We start from the raw sequence: 24343 nt of genomic DNA on the forward strand, positions 1-24343 counted from the left end.
TTATTGTGTTGTAATTTTCCCATAGATGTATAAAACAAATACCAAATTAGAGAAATATAATACATTAAAATTATAGTGAAGCAGAATATAAAAATGCGTAAAACACGATATGTATAAAATGTAAACAATAAGATATAAAAAATCAAAATGTAAAGATCTGTAAACTTAACTGTCATTTCAATTATGCACAGTTTTAGTAATTTTCGATGTTGATACAATTGACATACATAATATACACATACAATATTTCAAAAATAATATTTTAATTTTAAGTATTAAAATATAGCACTATATATAGATATATGCATGTACATGTACAATGTATAAATATGTATATATAGTGTACAAATATAAATAATGTATATGTATAAATGTATACACATATATATATATATATATATATATATATATATATATATATATGATGTACGTATATGTGTACTTGTTATACATTTTATAATACACGATAATATACTTAATATTACCTATGTTATATAAAAATTAGATACAAATGATAAAACATCTAATTCAATCTAATTCTAATACAACAATTTCTATTCCATACAAATTTTTCTATCTGCTTGCAGAAAAGCTACAACTGTGAGCAGGCGCCCTATATATGCAGGTTTCTGAATTATTAATGATGAGTCTTTCTTGTAAAACTTTCAATTCTCTTCAAAATAAATAAGTTAAAACTAACACTAACTAACTGCACATGAAAATATCAAGGTTTGATATCTTCAAGGTCCTTGTATCTTCCACAAAAGAATATACATCACACATGCATATTATAATAATAATAATACTGCTATCACTGCTTTATCATTGCGCGTCAATTAAAACAATTAAAAACTATCATTAATACTTAATGGAATAATAATTAATGCTAATAAAAAAATCGATTCACTAAAACACATTTAAAAAATATTCTTAAAAATATTCTTAATAGAAGTTTTCAAGTGTCAAGTTTTTGATAATGTTAATGTATATTGTGAATCGTATTATCGTGATTGTTAATCTATTCTGCGATAATTAAATGAACGACGAATTAATAAAGAACTGAGGAATTATGAACTAAATTAAAACAACGATGCGAACAAAAACAAAATTCAATAGTTAGATGTAATCTTCGAGACCGGACTAAAGTAAATTTTTCCAGATATGGATACAAACGAATACGCCCTACAGAAATACCTCCTATAGGAACACGCTTATAAAGTATGAATACATGCGTAACGGTATCGTATAACCCAAACCATTTTATATAATATTTTAAACAAGGATTTGCACAATGGGAGCAATATTTCGTATTAAATAAATGTCTAGTTATCTCATTTGGTATTGACAGTTGTCCTGTGAAATCAGATTGCCTCCTACAAAAAACACTTGAAATAATAATTTTGAAAATAATAATTTTGTCCTATATATTAATAATACTTGAAATAATAAGACAAAATATACAAACAATAAAATAAAATATCAAACCATTGTTTTATAATTATTCTGGCTGAAAATTCAAAGAGACTTTGTGGCATTAATGGCATCACTATTTTTCTCGGAGGATAGTTAAGTGGATTATCCTCAATATTTAGATAGAAATTACATTTAAATATACTAGCTGGCAAATACGCTAATTCGTTATTTGATACGTTTAAATTCCTTAAATTTCTTAGAAATCCTATAGCTTGTGGTAAATATGTCAGTCTATTATAACTAATGTACAACTTTTCTAACTTTCCTAACATCATAATTTGTATCGGTAATACAGTCAACTATAAATAACAATAAATTATTAATAATAATAATAATAATAATTAAGAATTATTTCGCAGACGACATAGAATGTTATTTAATAACATGATAAAAAACGATAACTATAAATTGATAACTACATACCAAATTTCTTGACAAATTTAGACATATTAAATTGTTTCTTATAGGAATTTGTTCTAACCAAAGCCATTCATGGTTATTGTAATATCCAAGAAAATTATTTGATAAATCAAGCTGCTCAAGACATGGTAAATTACCAATTTCCTTTGACAAGGCAAAAATCATACTATTTTGCATATTTATATATTTTAGAAATCGATACGTTGCGATATTATTTAAGCTACTAGTTCGTAGAAACCTGTTTGCATACAATTCTACAATCATCCTCCTCATCAAATTCCTCATCCTCTCTTCCAAATATTTCTTAATTCGTCTTTTTGCAAATATTTTACTTGCATTTTGAAATAAATGAAATAATATGAGGCTCACGATATTCATACTGCAATTTAACATCCAAAGATAATTTTTCAGTGATTAGATCTATTTATGTTTATTTAATTTTTCTAAATTATGTTGTTTGTATTATATTTGATATAGTCATCATAAAAAAATGAAAAAAATCATATTAAACTTTCAACTTTCCGTTTTCAGCAAGTGAGCATTTTCGTCAAAATTTATGTTTATTTCACGTAGTTATTCACTAAGTAAATTAATAGGTACAAAATACTTTTTATTTTCTTTAATTTTATAAAATCAAATTAGATTTATTTAAAGAATTTTTGACAAAATTTATTACCTTTTTTTCTATCGCGTTTGCAAAAAATAGTACGATAGTCGTTTCTCTCTCAACAAAATTTCTACAGTTATTAATTTAGAATACTGTGTTGTCTCGTGTCTTCAATACGAATGTAAAAGATAAAAGTAAATTCTATTGAGAATCTCGATATTATGTTTATGTCTTTATTGTTTATCATTTCGTATATCGACATAAATATAGACCTATTTAAAATGAGCTTAATAGTTGAGTGCCACATAAAAGAATAGCACTAAAAAAAAAATAAAAAAATTATACGAAAACTGACACAGTGTAACACAGATGTATTAAATTTACATTTGTGTTGAATATATTAATATGCCACAAAGATTTAACAAACCATTTTTAAAATATATAATCCATTATGTAGAAATTGCCCATTCTACTCGAAGCAGATTTATCGTAATAATTTTATTTAAAAATGAGTTAATTTATAAAAAACCGTGTAAATAAATAAACAATATTATTGCACTACTCAATTCGTTTCTATTTAAAATAAGAAGAGCACGATAACACTAGCAAGTTTCTAACTGCTTTTTAACAAATACTCATGGCACTCTAATGATGAAAATCAATATCTCAAATTATTACTGTTTCCAACTTCTGCAAATCTCTGCTGAATCGCCATATTTATGATTGCGCCATTTGATTTTTCAACTCCTCCTCTTAATTTCCTATCAATGTTTGATATAACTTTCTGGTTATTTTACTGTCAATCGTATAAACAAATCGATGCTGACAAAACATACGTATACAAGTAATTTTTACAAACGAGAATCTCACAAAAAAATTTGGTAAAAAAGTATAAATATCTTTATTGTGTTGCAAAAAAGTGTAAATATCTTTATTGTATTGCAATTTTTCCATAAATATATAAAACAAATACCAAATTAGAGAGATATAAGTACAAGTATACATTAAAACTATATTGTAAAATATTAAAACGCATAAATACACGATAAACATAAAATATAAATACAAGATATAAAAATCAAAATGTAAATAAATCTATGGAATTAATTGTGATAAAACAATTGCTGTTGTATTAATATCGATCATTTTATTTGTTCGTCATGTTGTTACGTTCAATTTTAATGATTATCGATATCAATACAACCGATATGTAATACAATATTCCAAAAACTTATTGTAAAATGTATAAACTATATGCAGTATAAATGTATAAAATTATACATATAATTGTGTATACATATATACGTATACATGCATACGTACATACACGCACATGCACATCACGCACATGTGTGTAATTATATGTATAATTTTATATATTTATAGTACATATAGTTTATACATTTTACAATATAATGATAATATGTCGTGTACATGTAATATTATCTATATCATATTACAAAAATTACATACAAATAATAAAACATCCATTTCTAATATATCAATTTCTAATCAGTAAAAATTTTTCTATCTGTCTCTATGTAAAGTTAGAATCATCTGCAGTCATTATATACGTGGATTCCTGAGTCACTAATTATGAGTCTTTTATGTAAAATCTTCAATTCCCCAAACTCTTGAAGTAAAACTAACGTACAAGTGAGAATATCAAGATTTAACTTCAATACTCTTCAATATGCTCCATACAAAGATACATTTTTGTAATTTTTGTAATATGATATACATACATATATAATATGTATATGCATTTTACAATAATAATGTCATCAATAATGTCATAAATGTTTCAATATCTGTACGCATCAATTATTAAAAACAATATCTAATATCTAATGATTAATGCTAATAGAAACATTAGTTCATTAAAACAACAAATATTGTAAAATGTTTTAAAAATAAAAATTCCCAATTCTAATAACGTTAATGTATATTTGTGAATAATATATATTGTCGTGATATTAAAATTTTCCGCGATATACGAGTGATAATCTCTAATGTACGATATTCACAAAAGAATTTCACGTACACGTCTGAGATTTCTTGCATGCATTGGTTGCAATATCTCGTACTCGTTTGCTACAGGCAAGGCAATCTCATGGTGCAAAGCAATCGTTTGCAAAAAAGATCTCATATAACTACAATCACGCGGACAAACATATTCAATGTCCAGCGGTGAATTTGGCGAAATGATAAGAGTAAATTCATCTGGAATTGTACAAAGCTCGATATAATTTGTATACCTCACAAACCATTTTACATAATGCTCTAAACAAGGACTTTCACAGTAGATGCAATATTTCATATCAAATAAACGTCGAATCAATCTATCTGCTATTGGTACTTCTCCTGCGAAATCAGATTGCCTCCTACAAAGAAACACTTGAATAATTATTTTCTCCTACATATTACGTATCGTGTAAGACAAAATATGCAAATAATAAAATAAAATTGCAAACCATTGTTTTAGAACTATTCTAGCTGAATATTCAAAGAGACTTGGCAACTTATTTTCTGGCAATATCTTCCTTTCCCGATGAAATCGAAACAAATTATCCAAAGCATTCACTAATAACTTCTTTTTAAAAATATTTGCTGGTAAATACAATAATTCATTATTTGATATGTCCAAATTGGTCAAATTTTTTAGAATTCCTATAGAATGTGGTAAATGTGTCAATTTGTTGTTACGAATGTGCAATACACGTAACTTTTTTAACATCATGATTTGTATCGGTAATACAGTCAACTATAAATAATAATAAATTATTAAAAGTGGTAATAATTAAGAATTATTTCGCAGATGACATAGAATATTATTTAATAAACATGATAAAAAACGATAACTATAAAGTCATGACTGCATACCAAATTTCTTGACAAATTTAGATATATTAAATTGTTTCTTATAGGAATTTGTTCTAACCAAAACCATTCACGGTTATTGTAATATCCAAGAAAATTATTTGATAAGTCAAGCTGTTCAAGATATGGTAAATTACCAATTTCCTTTGACAAGGCAAAAATCACACTATTTTGCAGAATTATATGTTTTAGAAATCGATACGTTGCGATATTATTTAAACCACTAGTTCGTAGAAACCTGTTTGCATACGATTCTACATTCCTCTTCCTCACCCACTTCCTCCACTTCCTCATCCTTTCTTCTAGATTTAAATAATTTTCCTGTTTCTTAATTTGCCTTTTTGCAAAAATTTTACTTGCATTTTGAAGTAAGTGAAATAATATGAGGCTCACGATATTCATACTACAATTTAACGTCCAAAGATAATTTTTCAGTGATTAGATCTATTTATGTTTATTTAATTTTTCTAAATTATGTTGTTTGTATTATATTTGATATAGTCATCATTACAAAATGAGAAAATCATATTAAACTTTCCGTTCCTTAGCAAGTGAGCATTTTTGTCAAAATTTATGTTTATTTCACGTAGTTATTCACTAAATAAATTAATATCTACAAAATACTTTTATTTATTTAATTTTATAAAATCAAATTAGATTTATTCAAAGAAATTTTTACAAAATTTTGTATTACCTTTTTTTTCTACCGCGTTTGCGAAAAATAATGCGATAGTCGTTTCTCTCTCCAGAATTCCTACAGTTATTAATTTAGAATATTGTGTTGCCTCGTGTCTTCAATACGAATGTAGGTAAAAGTAAATTCTATTGAGAATTTCGATATTATGTTTATGTCATTATTGTTTATCGTTTCATATATCGACATAAATATAGATCTATTTAAATTTAAAATGAGCTTAATAGTTGAGTGCCACATAAAAGAATAGCACTAAAAAAAAATAAAAAAATTATACGAAAACTGACACAGTGTAACACAGATGTATTAAATTTACATTTGTGTTGAATATATTAATATGCCACAAAGATTTAACAAACCATTTTTAAAATATATAATCCATTATGTAGAAATTGCCCATTCTACTCGAAGCAGATTTATCGTAATAATTTTATTAAAAAATGAATTAATTTATAAAAAACCGTGTAAATAAATAAACAATATTATTGCACTACTCAATTCGTTTCTATTTAAAATAAGAAGAGCACGATAACACTAGCAAGTTTCTAACTGCTTTTTAACAAATACTCATGGCACTCTAATGATGAAAATCAATATCTCAAATTATTACTGTTTCCAACTTCTGCAAATCACTGCTAAATCGCCATATTTATGATTGCGCCATTTGATTTTTCAACTCCTCCTCTTAATTTCCTATCAATGTTTGATATAACTTTCTGGTTATTTTACTGTCAATCGTATAAACAAATCGATGCTGACAAAACATACGTATACAAGTAATTTTTACAAACGAGAATCTCACAAAAAAATTTGGTAAAAAAGTATAAATATCTTTATTGTGTTTCAAAAAAGTGTAAATATCTTTATTGTGTTGCAATTTTTCCATAAATATATAAAACAAATACCAAATTAGAGAGATATAAGTACAAGTATACATTAAAACTATATTGTAAAATATTAAAACGCATAAATACACGATAAACATAAAATATAAATACAAGATATAAAAATCAAAATGTAAATAAATCTATGGAATTAATTGTGATAAAACAATTGCTGTTGTATTAATATCGATCATTTTATTTGTTCGTCATGTTGTTACGTTCAATTTTAATGATTATCGATATCAATACAACCGATATGTAATACAATATTCCAAAAACTTATTGTAAAATGTATAAACTATATGCAGTATAAATGTATAAAATTATACATATAATTGTGTATACATATATACGTATACATGCATACATACACGCGCATGCACATCACGCACATGTGTGTAATTATATGTATAATTTTATATATTTATAGTACATATAGTTTATATATTTTACAATATAATGATAATATGTCGTATACATGTAATATTATGTGTACATGTAATATGATATATTATCTATATCATATTACAAAAATTACATACAAATAATAAAACATCCATTTCTAATATATCAATTTCTAATCAGTAAAAATTTTTCTATCTGTCTTTATGTAAAGTTAGAATCATCTGCAGTCATTATATACGTGGATTCCTGAGTCACTAATTATGAGTCTTTTATGTAAAATCTTCAATTCCCCAAATAAACTCTTGAAGTAAAACTAACGTACAAGTGAGTCGAATATCAAGATTTAATTTCAATACTCTTCAATATGCTCCATACAAAGATACATTTTTGTAATTTTTGTAATATGATGTAGATACATATATAATATGTATATGCATTTTACAATAATAATGTCATCAATAATGTCATACATGTTTCAATATCTGTACGCATCAATTATTAAAAACAATATCTAATATCTAATGATTAATGCTAATAGAAACATTAGTTCATTAAAATAATAAATATTGTAAAATGTTTTAAAAATAAAAATTCCCAATTCTAATAACGTTAATGTATATTTGTGAATAATATATATTGTCGTGATATTAAAATTTTCCGCGATATACGAGTGATAATCTCTAATGTACGATATTTACAAAAGAATTTCACGTACAGGTCTGAGAATTGCTACAGGCAAGGCAATCTCATGGTGCAAAATCGTTTGCAAAAAAGATCTCATATAACTACAATCACGCGGACAAACATATTCAATGTCCAGCGGTGAATTTGGCGAAATGATAAGAGTAAATTCATCTGGAATTGTACAAAGCTCGATATAATTTGTATACCTCACAAACCATTTTACATAATGCTCTAAACAAGGACTTTCACAGTAGATGCAATATTTCATATCAAATAAACGTCGAATCAATCTATCTGCTATTGGTACTTCTCCTGCGAAATCAGATTGCCTCCTACAAAGAAACACTTGAATAATTATTTTCTCCTACATATTACGTATCGTGTAAGACAAAATATGCAAATAATAAAATAAAATTGCAAACCATTGTTTTAGAACTATTCTAGCTGAATATTCAAAGAGACTTGGCAACTTATTTTCTGGCAATATCTTCCTTTCCCGGTGAAATCGAAACAAATTATCCATAGCATTCACTAATAACTTCTTTTTAAAAATATTTGCTGGTAAATACAATAATTCATTATTTGATATGTCCAAATTGGTCAAATTTTTTAGAATTCCTATAGAGTATGGTAAATGTGTCAATTTGTTGTTACGAATGTGCAATACACGTAACTTTTTTAACATCATGATTTGTATCGGTAATACAGTCAACTATAAATAATAATAAATTATTAAAAGTGGTAATAATTAAGAATTATTTCGCAGATGACATAGAATGTTATTTAATAAACATGATAAAAAACGATAACTATAAAGTGATGACTGCATACCAAATTTCTTGACAAATTTAGATATATTAAATTGTTTCTTATAGGAATTTGTTCTAACCAAAGCCATTCACGATTATTGTAATATCCAAGAAAATTATTTGATAAGTCAAGCTGTTCAAGATATGGTAAATTACCAATTTCCTTTGACAAGGCAAAAATCACACTATTTTGCAGAATTATATGTTTTAGAAATCGATACGTTGCGATATTATTTAAACCACTAGTTCGTAGAAACCTGTTTGCATACGATTCTACACTCCTCTTCCTCACCCACTTCCTCCACTTCCTCATCCTTTCTTCCAGATTTAAATAATTTTCCTGTTTCTTAATTTGCCTTTTTGTAAAGATTTTACTTGCATTTTGAAGTAAGTGAAATAATATGAGACTCACGATATTCATACTGCAATTTAACGTCCAAAGATAATTTTTCAGTGATTAGATCTATTTATGTTTATTTAATTTTTCTAAATTATGTTGTTTGTATTATATTTGATATAGTCATCATTACAAAATAAGAAAATCACATTAAACTTTCCGTTCTTAACAAGTGAGCATTTTCAAAATTTATGTTTATTTCACGTAGTTATTCACTAAGTAAATTAATATGTACAAAATATTTTTATTTATTTTATTTAATTTTATAAAATCAAATTAGATTTATTCAAAGAAATTTTTGCAAAATTTTGTATTACCTTTTTTTTCTACCGCGCAAAAAATAATATGATACGATACAGTTATTAATTTAGAATGCTGTGTTGTCTCGTGTCCTCAATACGAATGTAGGTAAAAGTAAGTTTTATCATTAATCTGAACGTTATGTCGTGTAATGTTATTGTTATTTATCATTTTGTATACCAACATAGATCGATTTTAATGTCAAACAGTATTAACAATTTAAGTGTCATAAAACAGTAGCGTTAAAAAAATAAAGAAAATATGTCTGCATTTATATTAATTATTCGTTATAATATATAATTATTTATTACATTTATACGTAATTATTTATTGCACCTTATTCAACAATTAACATGTCATAAAGAAAATCAATTTTCACATTTCTGAAGCGAGATATAATAAACAATAAAAATTAATTAAAAATATTTCATATATATTTGATGTAATTTATATCGAAAATTGTATTCATGCATATATATATATATATATATATATATCTGGTTATATAAAACTAAGTAACTACAATAAATAATTAAATTAATTAAACATTCGTTTATATTCATGTCTCTGTTTGAATATTTAATTATTATTGTCAGTAGTTTGAATACAATGTATCGATATATATTGCAGTTCGTTTAACAAAAGAAATATTAATTAATATTAATAAAAAAGATCAAATGTAAATCAGCAATTAAATATTGAGTTAAACAAAACAAAGACTTCAATTATATACATAATAAATTATATATTTTATTTTAATTTTCAAAAATAATGTCTAGCAGGTTAGATCATTAATATTTTTAAATGCACAAAATACGCTTGTTGAATATATCTCGCATTTTGTAAGTAAAGAGATTTATATAATATCAAATATACATGCATAGATAATATCTATACATATTATTATAAATGTTTTACGTTTCAAAGAATTACTTTAAAATTTTCAAATTTAGGAAATGTACTTGTACAAATTCATACGGAAAAGGTAATAAAAAATATACTTATTAATACACTTATTAAATTAACAAATATAAAATTTATATTATATTATATATTTTCTAAAAGTTCATAAAATAAATAATTAAAATATAAAAATACAATGTACAATCTATAGGACATATATGACAAAACATAACACAAGCATGTAATAACATAATTAAAATTTTATTAAAAAGTAAATAACGTGACAAAACGGATTTAATTGCATTACTTTATGACTTATTTATTATCTTACGTTGTAAAAGTGTCATTACATTTCTTATGAGTCAATCCTGCTTTCAACGAACTGTTGTGTGACATGCGTTCTTCCATTTACTATCTATCAAACGTCCAAAGTTCACTGAGATAGACTCGTCGTAGAATTGGTAGATAAAAAAAAATTAAGTTTATTAATTTAAACTAATTTTAAATTTAAATTAATTTTATAAAATTTGTTCGAACTTATTTTTACGTTCGATAATTTGTCAATCAAGAATTAATATTTATTAAAATGAGTACGCACAAAAGTAATAAAAATTGTTATTAAACGAAATATGTTATTATTACAAAAATATCTAATGAAAAAAATTACTATTTAATTTATGATATGCTATACATACAGAATTTTAATTGAATATTATCGGTGAATTTAGATCGATGCAACGACGCATATAACCGGTTAATAGAGGCTCTTTGTTTTGCAACTAATAAATAAAACATAATTTCACCGTAGCATGAGTTTATTTTCGCCAAATCTGACGTAATTTCCTACACTGCTTCCGTGAAATTTACGAATCATTCTATCCTTATCACATATGCAAAAACAACATAGCAAAACGTTATTCAGTTATCTTTCTTGCTAATCTCAGTACCGAGTTATCGGCATTTTGGTTACAAAGTCTCTTGTGATGTAATAAATATGAATAAAGACACATCTGCGATTGGGATTTAAATAATGAAGTGTGCGATTTAACTTCATTATCGCAATGTCTTTTTAAAATTAATTATTCCAATATCATTAATACTCCCTACTGTCATTACTAATTTTCATTTATATTACAATTAAAGATTAAAAAGCGATAACGCAATCGTAATTAAACAGTGTAATTAAAAAATTGAATTATATATAATAAAATAAAAAATATGTATATACAAACAATTCATTATTTCATTGTACACACGCGATCATATCTTGATTTAGCACGATCGCTATGCAAATCGCACCTTACATAACTGTGAGATACAATTAATATTTATAACTTAGTAAGCTGTAAGCTTAATAATATCGCCAATTATCGAATTCTCTCATTAAATCATAATTCTGCAAACACAAACATTCGCAAAGATAAGCCCATAAAGCGATACAGGATGTCGGGAACACGTCGCGGGAATGGCGGGCAGTTATTTCGAAATGCACATGCGACCGGCAATCGGCTCGAAACAGTGGAGAAGAAGTCGACCAGAAGAAATCCGACGACGACGAGAGGACAAACGGAGAAAAAAAGCGACACGAGAACCGCTTTAACGGGGTCGAGTTATCGGCGTGCCGGATACAACCGGTATACGGTGATCTCTGCGCGCTCTCGGCGCATGAAAGCTTGCATTATGACCGAGGGTTTATCGGCGTGCGTACTGACCGCGGTGGTCCAGCCAGTATTTTTCAAACGATAACCGGGCATCACCGGATCCCAGCATCTCGACGACGGCCGGCGACGACAACAACCGCGGCCGGGGTCTCCTATCATCGGTCCGCCTCGTGCGCAAATCTACTTTTGTTTCGACGATCGCCGATACGCTGGCGAGTCTGCGCGATCGCGACGTTAAGCCCACTCTTTACGACGATTTAATAATAATTCGCGTTAGGGATTTCGGAATAACACGAAGAATCAAAATATATATTTTTTTTTTATAATAAAATACTTAGTGAAGATTACAAAACTTGATAGATTTGTATCTCAAAATTGTAGGCCTAAGCGAAATACATGGACATGAAATAATAAAATAATAATAATAATAATAATAATAATAATAATAATAATAATAATAATAATAATAATAACAACACAACACATTAATAACACATATATCAAAATTATTCTCATAAGTTATAAATAGAATTCAATCTTGAAATCTGGCACTAATTAAAGCTCGTCTAAAGTTAGGCATTGTCGCGACGTCATTCTAGACAGAATCTCAAAATACGCATTCGAATTATGTCACATAAAATTTATAATCTAATTTTAAAAGAGCTAATGTCAAATTTTTAGAAAGACTGGATTATAATATCCATCGAATATACGTTTCTTATATAATTAACCGAAAGCATACTACTGTTTAAGAATTAACGTCAGCTCTCCTGCTCAGCCGAGACAGATCTGAAAATTCAACGAGCAACTTATGTATTATTAAATAATACAGACGTGGTGCGCATACACGTGCACGCGCAAGCGACGTATTATACGAGGAAAATCCAACCCGCTTATGCAAATCCGCATAAGCATGGCGCTGCCGCGGCGTCTATATTTAGATGCAAAAATAAATTACTCAACGCATCGTGCCGAAGCAGCTGCAGGATCGACGACACGCAAAGTTGGCAAAAAACGCGAGAAGTTCCGCGAGAGAATTATTTCGCGCTCGGTGACGTCGATGGGCGTCGATTACCGGCACCTGCCTGTTACTCTTCCATCTACTATTTACCAGCAAGAACTCGTAGCGCGCTTCTTTCTCATCAAAAATCATTATAATCAAACGTGCACGGGATTTACGATCTCGTCGTGTCTCGCCCTAGATCGCGAAATCGGCGTTTCTTCGTTCCTTCGTTCCGTCACGTCCGAGTGTATTTTCGCCCGTTTCTCGATGATCCGCGAATACGACCTTGCGGCCAGGCACGCCGACCGGCGTTAAATGCGTACGATATCTCCATAAATTAAGATTCATTCGGCGAGCAGAGACCAATGTCGAAACCTCAGCGACCCAGAGCTCTCGGAGCCTTGAACGGCGCTGCAAAATGTACTTCGCTCGCGCAAACATTCGCACGTGACATGAGCGATTCGCTCGGCATAACAACTTCCTTTCTTTCTTATTAAAATTCATTTAAAATTCATATACATGCCGTTCCAACGTGGGCAACTTTCGACGATTCGTGTTTTTCGAGTCAACCGACGTTTTCGATAAGCTCCAAAATTATAATGTCATAATTTGTACGAAGCCCAATCTAGTTTCGGCTTGATTCAAACAATCTCGATTGGTCTATTCATCCCCTCGAAATTACGAAATTACATTGCTAAATCTTTGACAGGTGATTACTTCTAATTGCGATAAATGTGGCACAGAGACAACGTATCAATGCCTGATTAGAGGTTGTCCCGTTATCTCCCTTCAATTTGGACCGATCGATGAACCAGCGATCAACGACTCATTAATTCCACTTGTTTACATTAATTCTACGAGACTCATGACCTCCCTCTCGCGCAGCGTGGCATAACATAACAAAAAGATCGATGGCTCATGGAATTTAAAGCCTCCGCACGTTCGGCTGACGTGCGCTCTCCATCCGAGAGCGACAACGCTCACGCGAGATCGCGTAGGAGACATTAGCGAGAAGATATGACCACGCTAATCGCTGATGAAGTATCCGCGTCGGCGGGGTAAACACGTCCTGTTTTCACCAAACGGTGACGCACTCGGGTACTATTTTCGTCGCGGCATCGCGTGTCCGAGCCGAATCATGCTCCCGTGCGAGTATAAATACAGACAGAATTTCCACCTCAGAGTCCATGGGCGAAGTGTGATCCATGGGGGAGGCCACCTTCAAGGGATGGCCCTCTCAAGCGACCAAAATTAATACCATACATCAATGAAATCAGGCAACATATTGTGAAGCTGAATGCAATATATAATAATGTACAGTAATAATAATAATAATAATAATAATAATAATAATAATAATAATAATAATAATAATAATAATAATAATAATAATAATAATATATAGGTTGTTTGCAAAACAATATAAAGGGATTAATCGGTCAAATTCGGAGCAAATTAAGGTGGAGATGGTTAATAATGAAAAAATTAATCATATATTTTAAGATTATATCAAAATTGTTTAAGATTATAATAGGGCTGTTAATCCCTTTATATAATAATATAATATTATATTATTTATATAATAATAATTTCAGTAATAATATTGAACTTATCGAAATAAGATACATTCCTATCCTAAAGACAAAAGAGGCATTCTTTCTTAAGAAAATGTCTCAGAAATTTTCTATTGATTTTCATAAAAAATGTAGAAAGGGAACTGATAAGCCACGTGCCAGTATCTTAATTTGCAATGAAAAATGGTTGTTTATGTTATTTAAATACGGTCACCGTGCGCTTAGCGTGCAAATCGTTTTAATGTGACATTTGACAAGCGCTATTTGGATACGTGAGTGGCTATTATTGAGATCGTTCACGTGATGTTTTCACGAAATTTTAAACATCGTAAGAGCCGAGGAGGCTTCCCGCTGCATTCCATCGTTGTAAGAAAACATATCCGTTGGCAGAACTCCGAGCTGGCAATTCCCCGTGATTAATCACAATTAATTAATCAAATTAATGATAACTAAATCAAATCACTCCATAATTAATCGGCCAAATCGTTTGAATACGATTAATTAAACGCAACTGAATCTATTTCAATGTAAAAATGGATTTAATACAGAATGACTAAAATATAAAGTATTTCATTTTAATTAATCCGTTAATTCTTTATAAAATCCATGTGCAAATAATCTTTACAAGAAGAAAAATTTAACTTAGACGCTAATGAAAATGTATAATTTATCAATGTACAATTAAGATATAATTAATTACATCAATTAAAAAAGTCAACACACATTTTTTATCCGTGTTCTAGGAAATGAAAATAAAAAATGAAAATCGTCAATTAAATTTTATCTAAATTATTCAGGAACTAATTTCTCCAGGAAGAAACTTAGCAAGCAAATATGCACGAAAAAAATATCAGAAGGGAGATAATATTCAAGCTAGTTTGCATTTTTTGAGGTATTTTTTCTAAATGATTCAATGTTCCAAATCGGGACATAAAATATCCGGATTTTGCACACTATTTCTCTTTCCTCGGACTTTTTTAATTAACTTAAAGTACACATCAGGGTTACGATAATGGTCCCCTCCGATTTTGGTGTGCATGCCGATCCGATATATACGCGCGGCATACAATATACACTATAGCACTTGTTTACGCGCACATATTTAACGCTATTATCGCGTCGGTTCATAGTACGATTGTAACCCCCGATCGGCTATCGAGAGAGCTCCGTTATCGGCTCCATTAATTGCCATCGCGCGAAGTCCATTGCGCGATATTCAGCCGGGACTATCCGAGATGTTCGCGGAAATCCCGGAATAATCGCGGGTCTCTTGCGTCAAGCCCGACGATATCGTTCTAACGCTCTAACAACTCTCATACGTGGCACGTGACGTGAGATCGGCGTGCAAACATCAAATAATAATTAATGCTGCTCCCCTATGCTCTCCTAATAAGGTTGGATTTTAAGGAGCATTTTAAGCGAAAATTTAATTTCTTTTTTTATTTCCAGAAATGTGCTTCAAGTTGACTGAGAGTTAAAGTGATGTAAAATAATGTAATTCAATGCAACTGATAAAAAGAACGCAATTTAAAAAGGGGCTTGTGGGGTTGATGTTTCGTAAGATGACTGATCAAACTGCGATCAATTCGACTGACGATTAATTGTGGAGAAGAATCTTCGGTATCATGAGTAGAATTATTAGTCTTTTTTCTATTCGATTCTACATAAAGAGAAAATTAAGAATAATTCGCGCTTTATGCCTATTTTTACCAATGTAAATTAATTTCGTTTAATCTCGTTTTTCTTATTTTTTTTTTAATTAGAAAAATTAGAAAAAAATAAAGGATAGATTTAAATCAAAATTAAAGTCAATCTACATTAGGTAGAAATGGATATTAGACTCGCATTATTAATCCTTCAATTTAATTTTTATAATTTATCTGTAAACAGCCGGCAATTATTTTTTATTTGATTAATTTTATTCATTTATTCCCAGTTGCTCAGTTTGATCGAAATCAAACTCTCTTTTAGTCGATTAACATAGAGTGATAATTTCGCTATCTAAAGCCGCGTTTAGTTACGACGACCATCCATTCTAGACTTTGCTCATGAAATTAACGAGATTGTCCGCGAAAAGCACGTTTTGCGGATGCAATTATATCTTTGTTCACGTTCAACTCATCTACATAAATAAGTAAAGTATCTTTGTTTGTAAAATTAATTCAATTAATCGGCGCAGAGTTCAGTAGATCAGTGGTCAGATGGAGTCACTGGCAAGGCGAAAGTAGGCAGAAACAAGTAGAATCTGATCGATTCGCTATAAATATGATTTATGTAGACTTTATCGCTTACTTACGAAAAACGATTTGGAAAATTGGTTCTCAAACAATATTTATTTGTAAAGATCTAGTTTTATAATTCTAATTATTTCTGTGTTAAGACATAACATATGCTTTTCATTCACGCAACATATACTTTTTATTCACAATAATTTCTGATCCAGAGAAATGTCTAGAATTTTAACGTTACAGCAACTGACATAACCAGTGTTGCGTTAATTCGACTTGACTAAAAACAGCTGATTGGTCGGACGTGAGTCCCTGCAGGCGAAAGTCAGACAGCGCGTAACACGTGCACGAGCACGATGGAAAAGGCAGAGGGAGAACAAGAGTGAGACGAGGACGGAAAGGCAAAAAAAAAAAAAAAACCGGAGCGCGATAAATGCGTATCGCGGCACGCGTTGAGTCACGCGGTAATTCCGCTCGCTTGGTGCCCGATGGCACGTGAAACTCGAACTCGGCCTTTATTCGAGGGCTTATTACGGGCAATTAAGCGAAATCGAAAGTATCGCCGCGACGACGCATCGGACTGGAACATCGGCATGAACGATTTGCACATCGCGGAACCAAAGCAAAGTGCGACGTGCATCTGTATAAGTCTAACGATTTAAAGCGCAGTTTCCGCTCGTAATTGGCTTGAAGACGATTGACACGTTACACCTGTTTGCTTATCGCCCCACGAGGTATTTTTCCATTCGCTGTCAGATATATTCGGTTTACAAATCTACACACTTCGGAATCTATATATGTTAGTTCGCTTACTATACCATCGTCCGCTTACATCAAGCCTACTTTATTTTACGCGACGTTTGAATGTTATCTAGTACGTTCGCTGCGATTACTTATCGCGTGTAATTACACGAGATTAGAAATCAAGCGAGGTGCGTAAAAAAATTTATCTCGCCAACTTAACGAGAAGCGTACGCCGCTTATGTTTAATTTAAGAAAGAGAAAAACCGCGAAAAACGTTTAGCTTTTAATTGGTACCGCAGACGATGTAAATATATCGAAATATATCGTCCGCGCGAAGAGCTGTCTCTGCCAATGAGGCTCTCGATATAGCTCGGAATTAAATGCGGCCCGCGACGAATTTAACTTGGAAGACCTAACTGTTACGGCAAACGTGTACACACATACTTTAATTTTGGCCACGTTTGCCATTTGGATCAACGACTTCTCATTTTCAACGTTCGCTGCGACATCGCTGTAAGAAAAAATATTCGCGATTAGAGACGAGTAATATTTACGGCTTGTTTGTACAAGCGTACATTTTCAAGTTCTAAAGTCAAACATCTCGGATCACACATTAAAGACAATATCAAGGAATAGAAAGAGAGAAAAAAATATAGTAGAAAAATGTTCGTTTTCAAAAGGAATATTATATTCCAATTTTTTGAAAATATTACAAATATCTTTCAAAATATCTCATCCGCTATGGTCTTTGAGAATTATGAAATATGTTCTACGGAATATTACAAAATATATTTCTTTCTATAAAATATCTTTGAAATCATAAAATTTTTATTTAAAGTATTTTTTATTCCGTCCCAATAATATACACTAAGTCGAGTTTTAAAAACATGTTTACTCCTAAATGTGCATAAGAATATTCAAAACAAAGTGGAAAAGAGAGCATTTTCTTGTTAAATATATTCATATATAATAATAATTATAATAATATATAATAATAAATTTTTACAGCATCGAAATAAAATCAATGCATGAATGCGGAATTTGCTATTACTTTTTCATCGAATCGCGTAGTTTATCATATTTATTATATATTTTTCGTTAAAAATATCTGTCGCACGCCTTTTAGAATTTTCCGCGATTTCTAAAAATACAATTCTTGGTGCGAGACGCACGCCGAGCTCATTAAATGAGATGCGCCCAGGCCGTTCCTTGCACGTGACGTTGCCGTGAGCATTATTTAGGTCGCGTGCGATCGCCGTTGCGGCCCGATCACTTTTACAGAAGTAGTTTTCTGGTCACGTCACTCGTTTCCATAAGCATCGGTCGCCACGTGATGCTGACTTGGATATTTTGTGGAAATAAACGGAGATGGAGGACGCGCGCGCATAAACGCCTCGAGCGTTTCAAACGAATCAGAACCAACGGAAGCGGAAACTCGTCCCGGTCCTTCCAGGATATACGCAGAAACATCTCCTTTTTAGCATACTGAAAATATCCTATATTACGTCAAAATAAGAGATATGTTATTTTCTACAAAAAAATTTGCATATGTCCCAGAGACAACTTTCTAATTTATTTATCACGATAATTATAGCTCAAAACTGCATTAAAAATCAATTAAGCGTTATGCAAGTCTATAATAACAAATAGTCCAATTAATACGTCGTTAAAATAATGAAACAATGTTCAGTCGAGCTATCCGCATAATCTGAAAAATACAAAATATTCAAGATGCAAGAAGCATCTTTTTAAATTCTAAAACTCGCCCGTTTTTTATTTATTTCCACAGCTTAATTCGTTTTAAGTTGCTTCATTTTGCTTTAATGTTGTAATTTCAACGAAATACGCATCGGGTTATCTATCGCCAATGGAATTTCTTCTGCCATGTTTCCCCGGATATCCCACGAACGTTACATCAGCTCATGACGCTTCCCTGGACGCAGTGGGCGATATCAGGCAGGCGCCTTTCGAAACTCATCGTCGTGCGAAGCGACAGTTCTAGAAAGCGACGAGGAGAAGCGCGTGACTCGAATTATCTCGTCCGCCACGTGCAGCTGCACGGGGAAGAGGACGAGAAAGATAGAGAAACCTGAGGCAGAATGGTTCACAGGAGACTACCTTGGCTCCTATAACACTGACGCCAAGAAGTGCATTCTCAAACAGTTAGAATGCAGTCATAATTATCAAACGTATAAGAAAGGTCTTTAAATAATAAATTATGCAAAATGTGTGACACGCCCTAATTAAAAATCAGTTTTCAGTCAACAGTTTCCAGTCAACAGTTTTTTTTTATATCCGTTATTACTGTTAATAATTATTCGAAAATTAAATGTAAGAATGTTATATCATAATTATAATTATAAACGTTGGAAAGGAAAAGGTCGGACATGTTTGACTGAAGTCGCCTTAAGGAATTGGTCTGAAAGGCTGTTTTCTCCGAGGCAGCAAAATTTCTTCACGTTGTCGTCGAACAAGTGTAATCATGCACAGGCCCTGATTCATAGCCATGACCGAGAAACGAGAGTCAGGTATTCCCGCGGATGAATCGCTCGCCGATGGCGAAGAGGATTCGATATCGTGTCGCGAGACACGTCACACGTTTCGTTTTGGAATGCGTGCGAAAATCGTCGAGTTCTCCTTTCGTCATATAAAAATGAAAATTTTAAGATCGCTGATCGAGACGCAAGGATATTCGACTTTTGGGTAAATCTGAAAGCGATATCAGTAGTAATCCGACGCCAATCGACGCAACTGGAGATGCCGCTCTATATAATTCACGTAAAGCGAGTTAAACGCATTTAACTGACGACGCGATTCATCTTTTGTTATTCCGATGCGTGATAAATGAGAGATAGAGAAAGTTACGCAATTCGGGGCTTCATCGGACATTGCGCAAGGACGGATAAAAGCGCGAAGATTTCCTGCTCGTCTTTCGATAATGCGGTTACGCTGACATCATCTCGGCGAACGTGAGATTTCATTCGTGTATCAGAGCTACTAGCAAAGACGCAAGCTCGAAAATCGATAAAGCGCATATAATTAAAATAAATCACTGAGAAATCCTATCCTGTCGAATCAGTCTTAAAATAGCGATTCTTAAACGAAATGGACGAATATATGAATCTCTTTGGACAGAATAATCACATAACTCACTCCCACCTGCGGACGAATTCCATTTCCATTGCTTCACGTAACTATCCCGTAACTATCATGAATTATATGTCAAGAAAGAGAGAAAGAGAAAGAAAAGCAAGCGGACATTCTTGTTTAATTCAAATCCGTCGTAATCATTGCAGCATCTCGAAAAGACAGCTAGTCACGCTTCCGAGCCACTTTCTGGACAGAAGGTCTCTCGGTCGTTTGGTAAGAGCAATTGCAACACGAAAGAAAGGGAAGAAATTTCTTCCGAACAGACTTCTGAATGGATAAACTCACGAAAAATCGCATGATCAAAAGATATTTTTACAATGAGCAACATCTGCTCGACTATCGATGTCACAATATTTAATAATCTCAAAAAAAATTTATTTTATATATATATATATGTATATATATATATATATAAAATTTTCTTGTAATAATGAAAAGAAAGTTATATATAATAACAAGTTTATCCAGTAGCACGAACTAATACTTAATACAATTAATTGCTGGCAATTATTAGATGGAACCTTGGCACAAAAATGGCATTTAGCGCAAAGTGGCCTATATAGAGATATATTAAAAACATATGTATCACAAATAACGATAGAAACATCGCGCCAGCCATTAGTCCTCAGCCTTGCTTATCGTTGCCATAAAAAACGTGAGTATAAATATAGCGCTGATAAAATACAACGAATTCCTAGAAATAGTTATGCCTTACGATATGTACTGCATCAATATTACTATCGTAATTTAACCGAGATAATGTAATTTAACATGAGATAAAATATGAAAGAGTTTAAAAGAGCATATTTTTTTCGATGTTTAGTACACGGGTTTCCGATAAAAAAATTTGGCGTACTCGACATCTTCGATGTCCGATTTCGCGCGACCGCGCTGTGTCACAATCGTCGTTTTCGAGACGTAACGTGACTAACGCACATCGTCGACACGACACGTCGTTGCGTCATCGCTGATTCGACACAACACGGAAAACCTTTCTCCACGGCGCAGTGGCCTAAATTCCCCGCAGTTTCTCGTATACTCCGATTTTGGCACCGTTTCCGGTTGCCTTCGCGAAAATCGGCGAGAAGGCGAACTTATCGACAAAAAATTGAAAGGAAAGAGCAATTCTTTCACCTTTGACTCGAATTGGATTCTTACAGAAAGACGTTCTCAAAATATGTTGATTAAATATACGAAAAACTAAGCATTCGCTGCCACGCTGCATATAATTTTCATCAGTAGAGATTAAACATTAGAAAAAAAGAAAAATGATATAAATAAAATAAAGATAACAAAAATATAGAAGTGTTTTCTTTTAATTAAAATTAAAATTCTATTTTTACAAAATGATATATTCCCTTAAAATCCCACACTTTTTCTGAATATGTGTTTAAAATATGTATATGTGATTAAAAAAAAAAAACATCTTTTCATTACTTCAGTGGATTAATAATTGAACGAATAACAAAATTATAATTAGTCTCTCTTCATTCGCGCGCAATATTTGCTTGTGACTAACGTTGTTGCATCTCTGCGTATAATTATAATCTCGACACTGAAATATTTATACGCTTTCATTTAAGCAAATATTGTGAAATATGCTAAAAAGGACCAGCAGATATCTGACGTATGACAGACACAAAAGGAACGAAACACGAAGCGGCGTTGCTTAATATTTCGACCGATTGGCACGAAAGTGCTTATTATAGAGATCGTGTACAAATGAGCTCATGACTCACCCTGGAGACCTTCTTCTTAGTGTAAATCTCGTCATCCTCCGAGGCCGTGGCGAAGTTCAGGTTGCTCTCGCAATATCCAGCTCCTATGCCCATTCTGTATATCTCGTCCTTGCAGGATCTACCATCCAGACTGAAAAAGAAAAAAAAAATACATGATTGCTCGTCTACAATATTACCAATCCAAAAATCGTGACGTAAATTAAAAATTCGCTCGAAAAATCAACTCGATATTTCTATCGATATTTCTACTCGATATTTCTACTAAATCATATATAAATATAAAAAAGTAACTGTATAATTTATACATATGTAATCTCCATAAATTTCAAAAAAAAAAAAAGAAACGGAAAGAGATAAATTAGTCTAAACAATATTTCTCTAATAACTAACATTTCCTTGTTAAACCAAGTTCCATACTAATTATGAAACTTGAGCTTTCTGTATCGTATTCGTAGACAAATTATTTGTTGCCTCAAAAAAAAATTTCAGTGCACCGATTAAGTGCGTCACGACGCTATCAAGAAGCTAAATGCATCCGCTTTGCGCGGAGCTTACGTAACCGCTCGACACGAATGTTTCAGTCAATAACCCTGTGCACGTTCCTTGCCCCGTTATAGATTTTCCGCTGTAAATAGAGTGAACGGGAAAAGCACGAGGCTCCGGCGCATTATTGATAAGCTCGGCAATGTCGTTGCTTATGAAACTTGCAGGCGACACGGTTTCCCTCGTCCATCGTGCGCCACGACGGCTCGCCGAGGGGGTCTGTCGGCATTCGAGCCTCCCCCGGTGCGACGTAAATTTTTAACAGGTTAAAGACTTCTCCGTCGCAGCGTTCCTCGCATGCATGTGACACAGATACGTCGTAATTTTGCTGAGGCGGCTAGAAGGCCACCGGCAGCGGTAATCCGCTAATAAGCCATCAGAAATCGTGTCTCATTCGACATTTAATAATTGATACGTTAGAAAGGTAAAGCCATGTGACAAATGTCCTTTTAAAAAGATCGGTCGAACACTCTTCCTGTCGTACAATACTGAAATAGAGATTCTTCATTGCGGCGCTACAAAATTATAAACTTGTATTTTTAATGTGTCAATAAACGCTTTACGTCAGCAATAGATTCCGCTAGTTAGTTATTTTAAGAGACAGTGTATGGAAATGGCGTTATCTCTCACCCTCATACCCATTGATTTAATTTAATTCTGGATAGCATTTATTACTCAATCAATTTTTAATGCGATTAAATAAAAATGTTGATCAATTAACACTAATAAACTTTTTCGAGACAAAAGGAATCTATGAGGAATAAATTTTCTTCTTATATTCCTATAAAAATCTTTAATTAGACAAGTTATAAAAGATGAATAATTTTCTCAATAAAAAATTAATAAAAGTCAATATTTAAGGGACAATTCAAATTTTGATAATATTACCAATGTTACTATTTTAGATTAGCGTATTTTTGCATGAATCACGATCACATTTCGCAACAGCGAAAGTAATTTTACAACAATGACGAGGCTCGCTATTATGTTTACCAAACGCGTTCGCTTATACAGGAGTTCAAGGACAAAGTTATCGATATTCCGTGACATGAGAATGAATAGCCCTTCATCGTAAAGAACAAGGTCGGAGTTCTTGCGAAATTTTTATAGCTCGCAACTGAGCTAAAAATTCCTTAAAAAAAAAAAATGACAAATAAGAAAAGAAAAAAAGTTGCAAAAATAAATAACGTAGAGTTTAACGTTTTCGAAAAAAAAGAAACAATAATGTGTTGTATTATGAATAAA

General features: G+C 31.4%; 2 protein-coding genes across 8 annotated transcripts in view; both read right to left on the reverse strand.

The window, feature by feature from the left end:
- The window catches only part of cwo (transcription factor cwo), a 53949-nt gene that overhangs the window by 11767 nt on the left and 17839 nt on the right, over positions 1 to 24343 (reverse strand). Inside the window, exon 2 of the mRNA XM_089079447.1 lies at positions 22556 to 22685. Coding sequence (XP_088935573.1) covers positions 22556 to 22685 — 130 coding nt within the window. The remainder of the gene's footprint in view (positions 1 to 22555; positions 22686 to 24343) is intronic.
- Positions 443 to 9940, reverse strand: LOC148935963 (uncharacterized). 7 transcript variants are annotated; one of them, XR_016139841.1, is made up of 6 exons: positions 9571 to 9940; positions 8470 to 9278; positions 5384 to 8379; positions 4975 to 5264; positions 1486 to 4884; positions 444 to 1373 (listed from the first exon to the last, which is right to left on the reverse strand). XR_016139841.1 is itself a non-coding variant. In XM_089079450.1 (4 exons), exons 2-4 carry the CDS (start codon positions 5780 to 5782, stop codon positions 4524 to 4526), a joined length of 1050 nt encoding a protein of 349 aa, XP_088935576.1. In that variant the 5' UTR covers positions 5783 to 8379; positions 8470 to 9940; the 3' UTR covers positions 443 to 4523. The 7 variants fall into 7 exon arrangements, 3 of the variants coding, with proteins under 3 accessions (XP_088935576.1, XP_088935578.1, XP_088935577.1); XR_016139842.1 differs by having other exon boundaries at positions 8470 to 8759; positions 8879 to 9940; XR_016139843.1 differs by having other exon boundaries at positions 5384 to 5783; positions 6075 to 8379; positions 8470 to 9940.

Source organism: Pogonomyrmex barbatus, unplaced genomic scaffold (assembly GCF_055798465.1).
Source record: "Pogonomyrmex barbatus isolate J1 unplaced genomic scaffold, ASM5579846v1 scaffold3, whole genome shotgun sequence".
NCBI lineage: Eukaryota > Metazoa > Arthropoda > Insecta > Hymenoptera > Formicidae > Pogonomyrmex > Pogonomyrmex barbatus.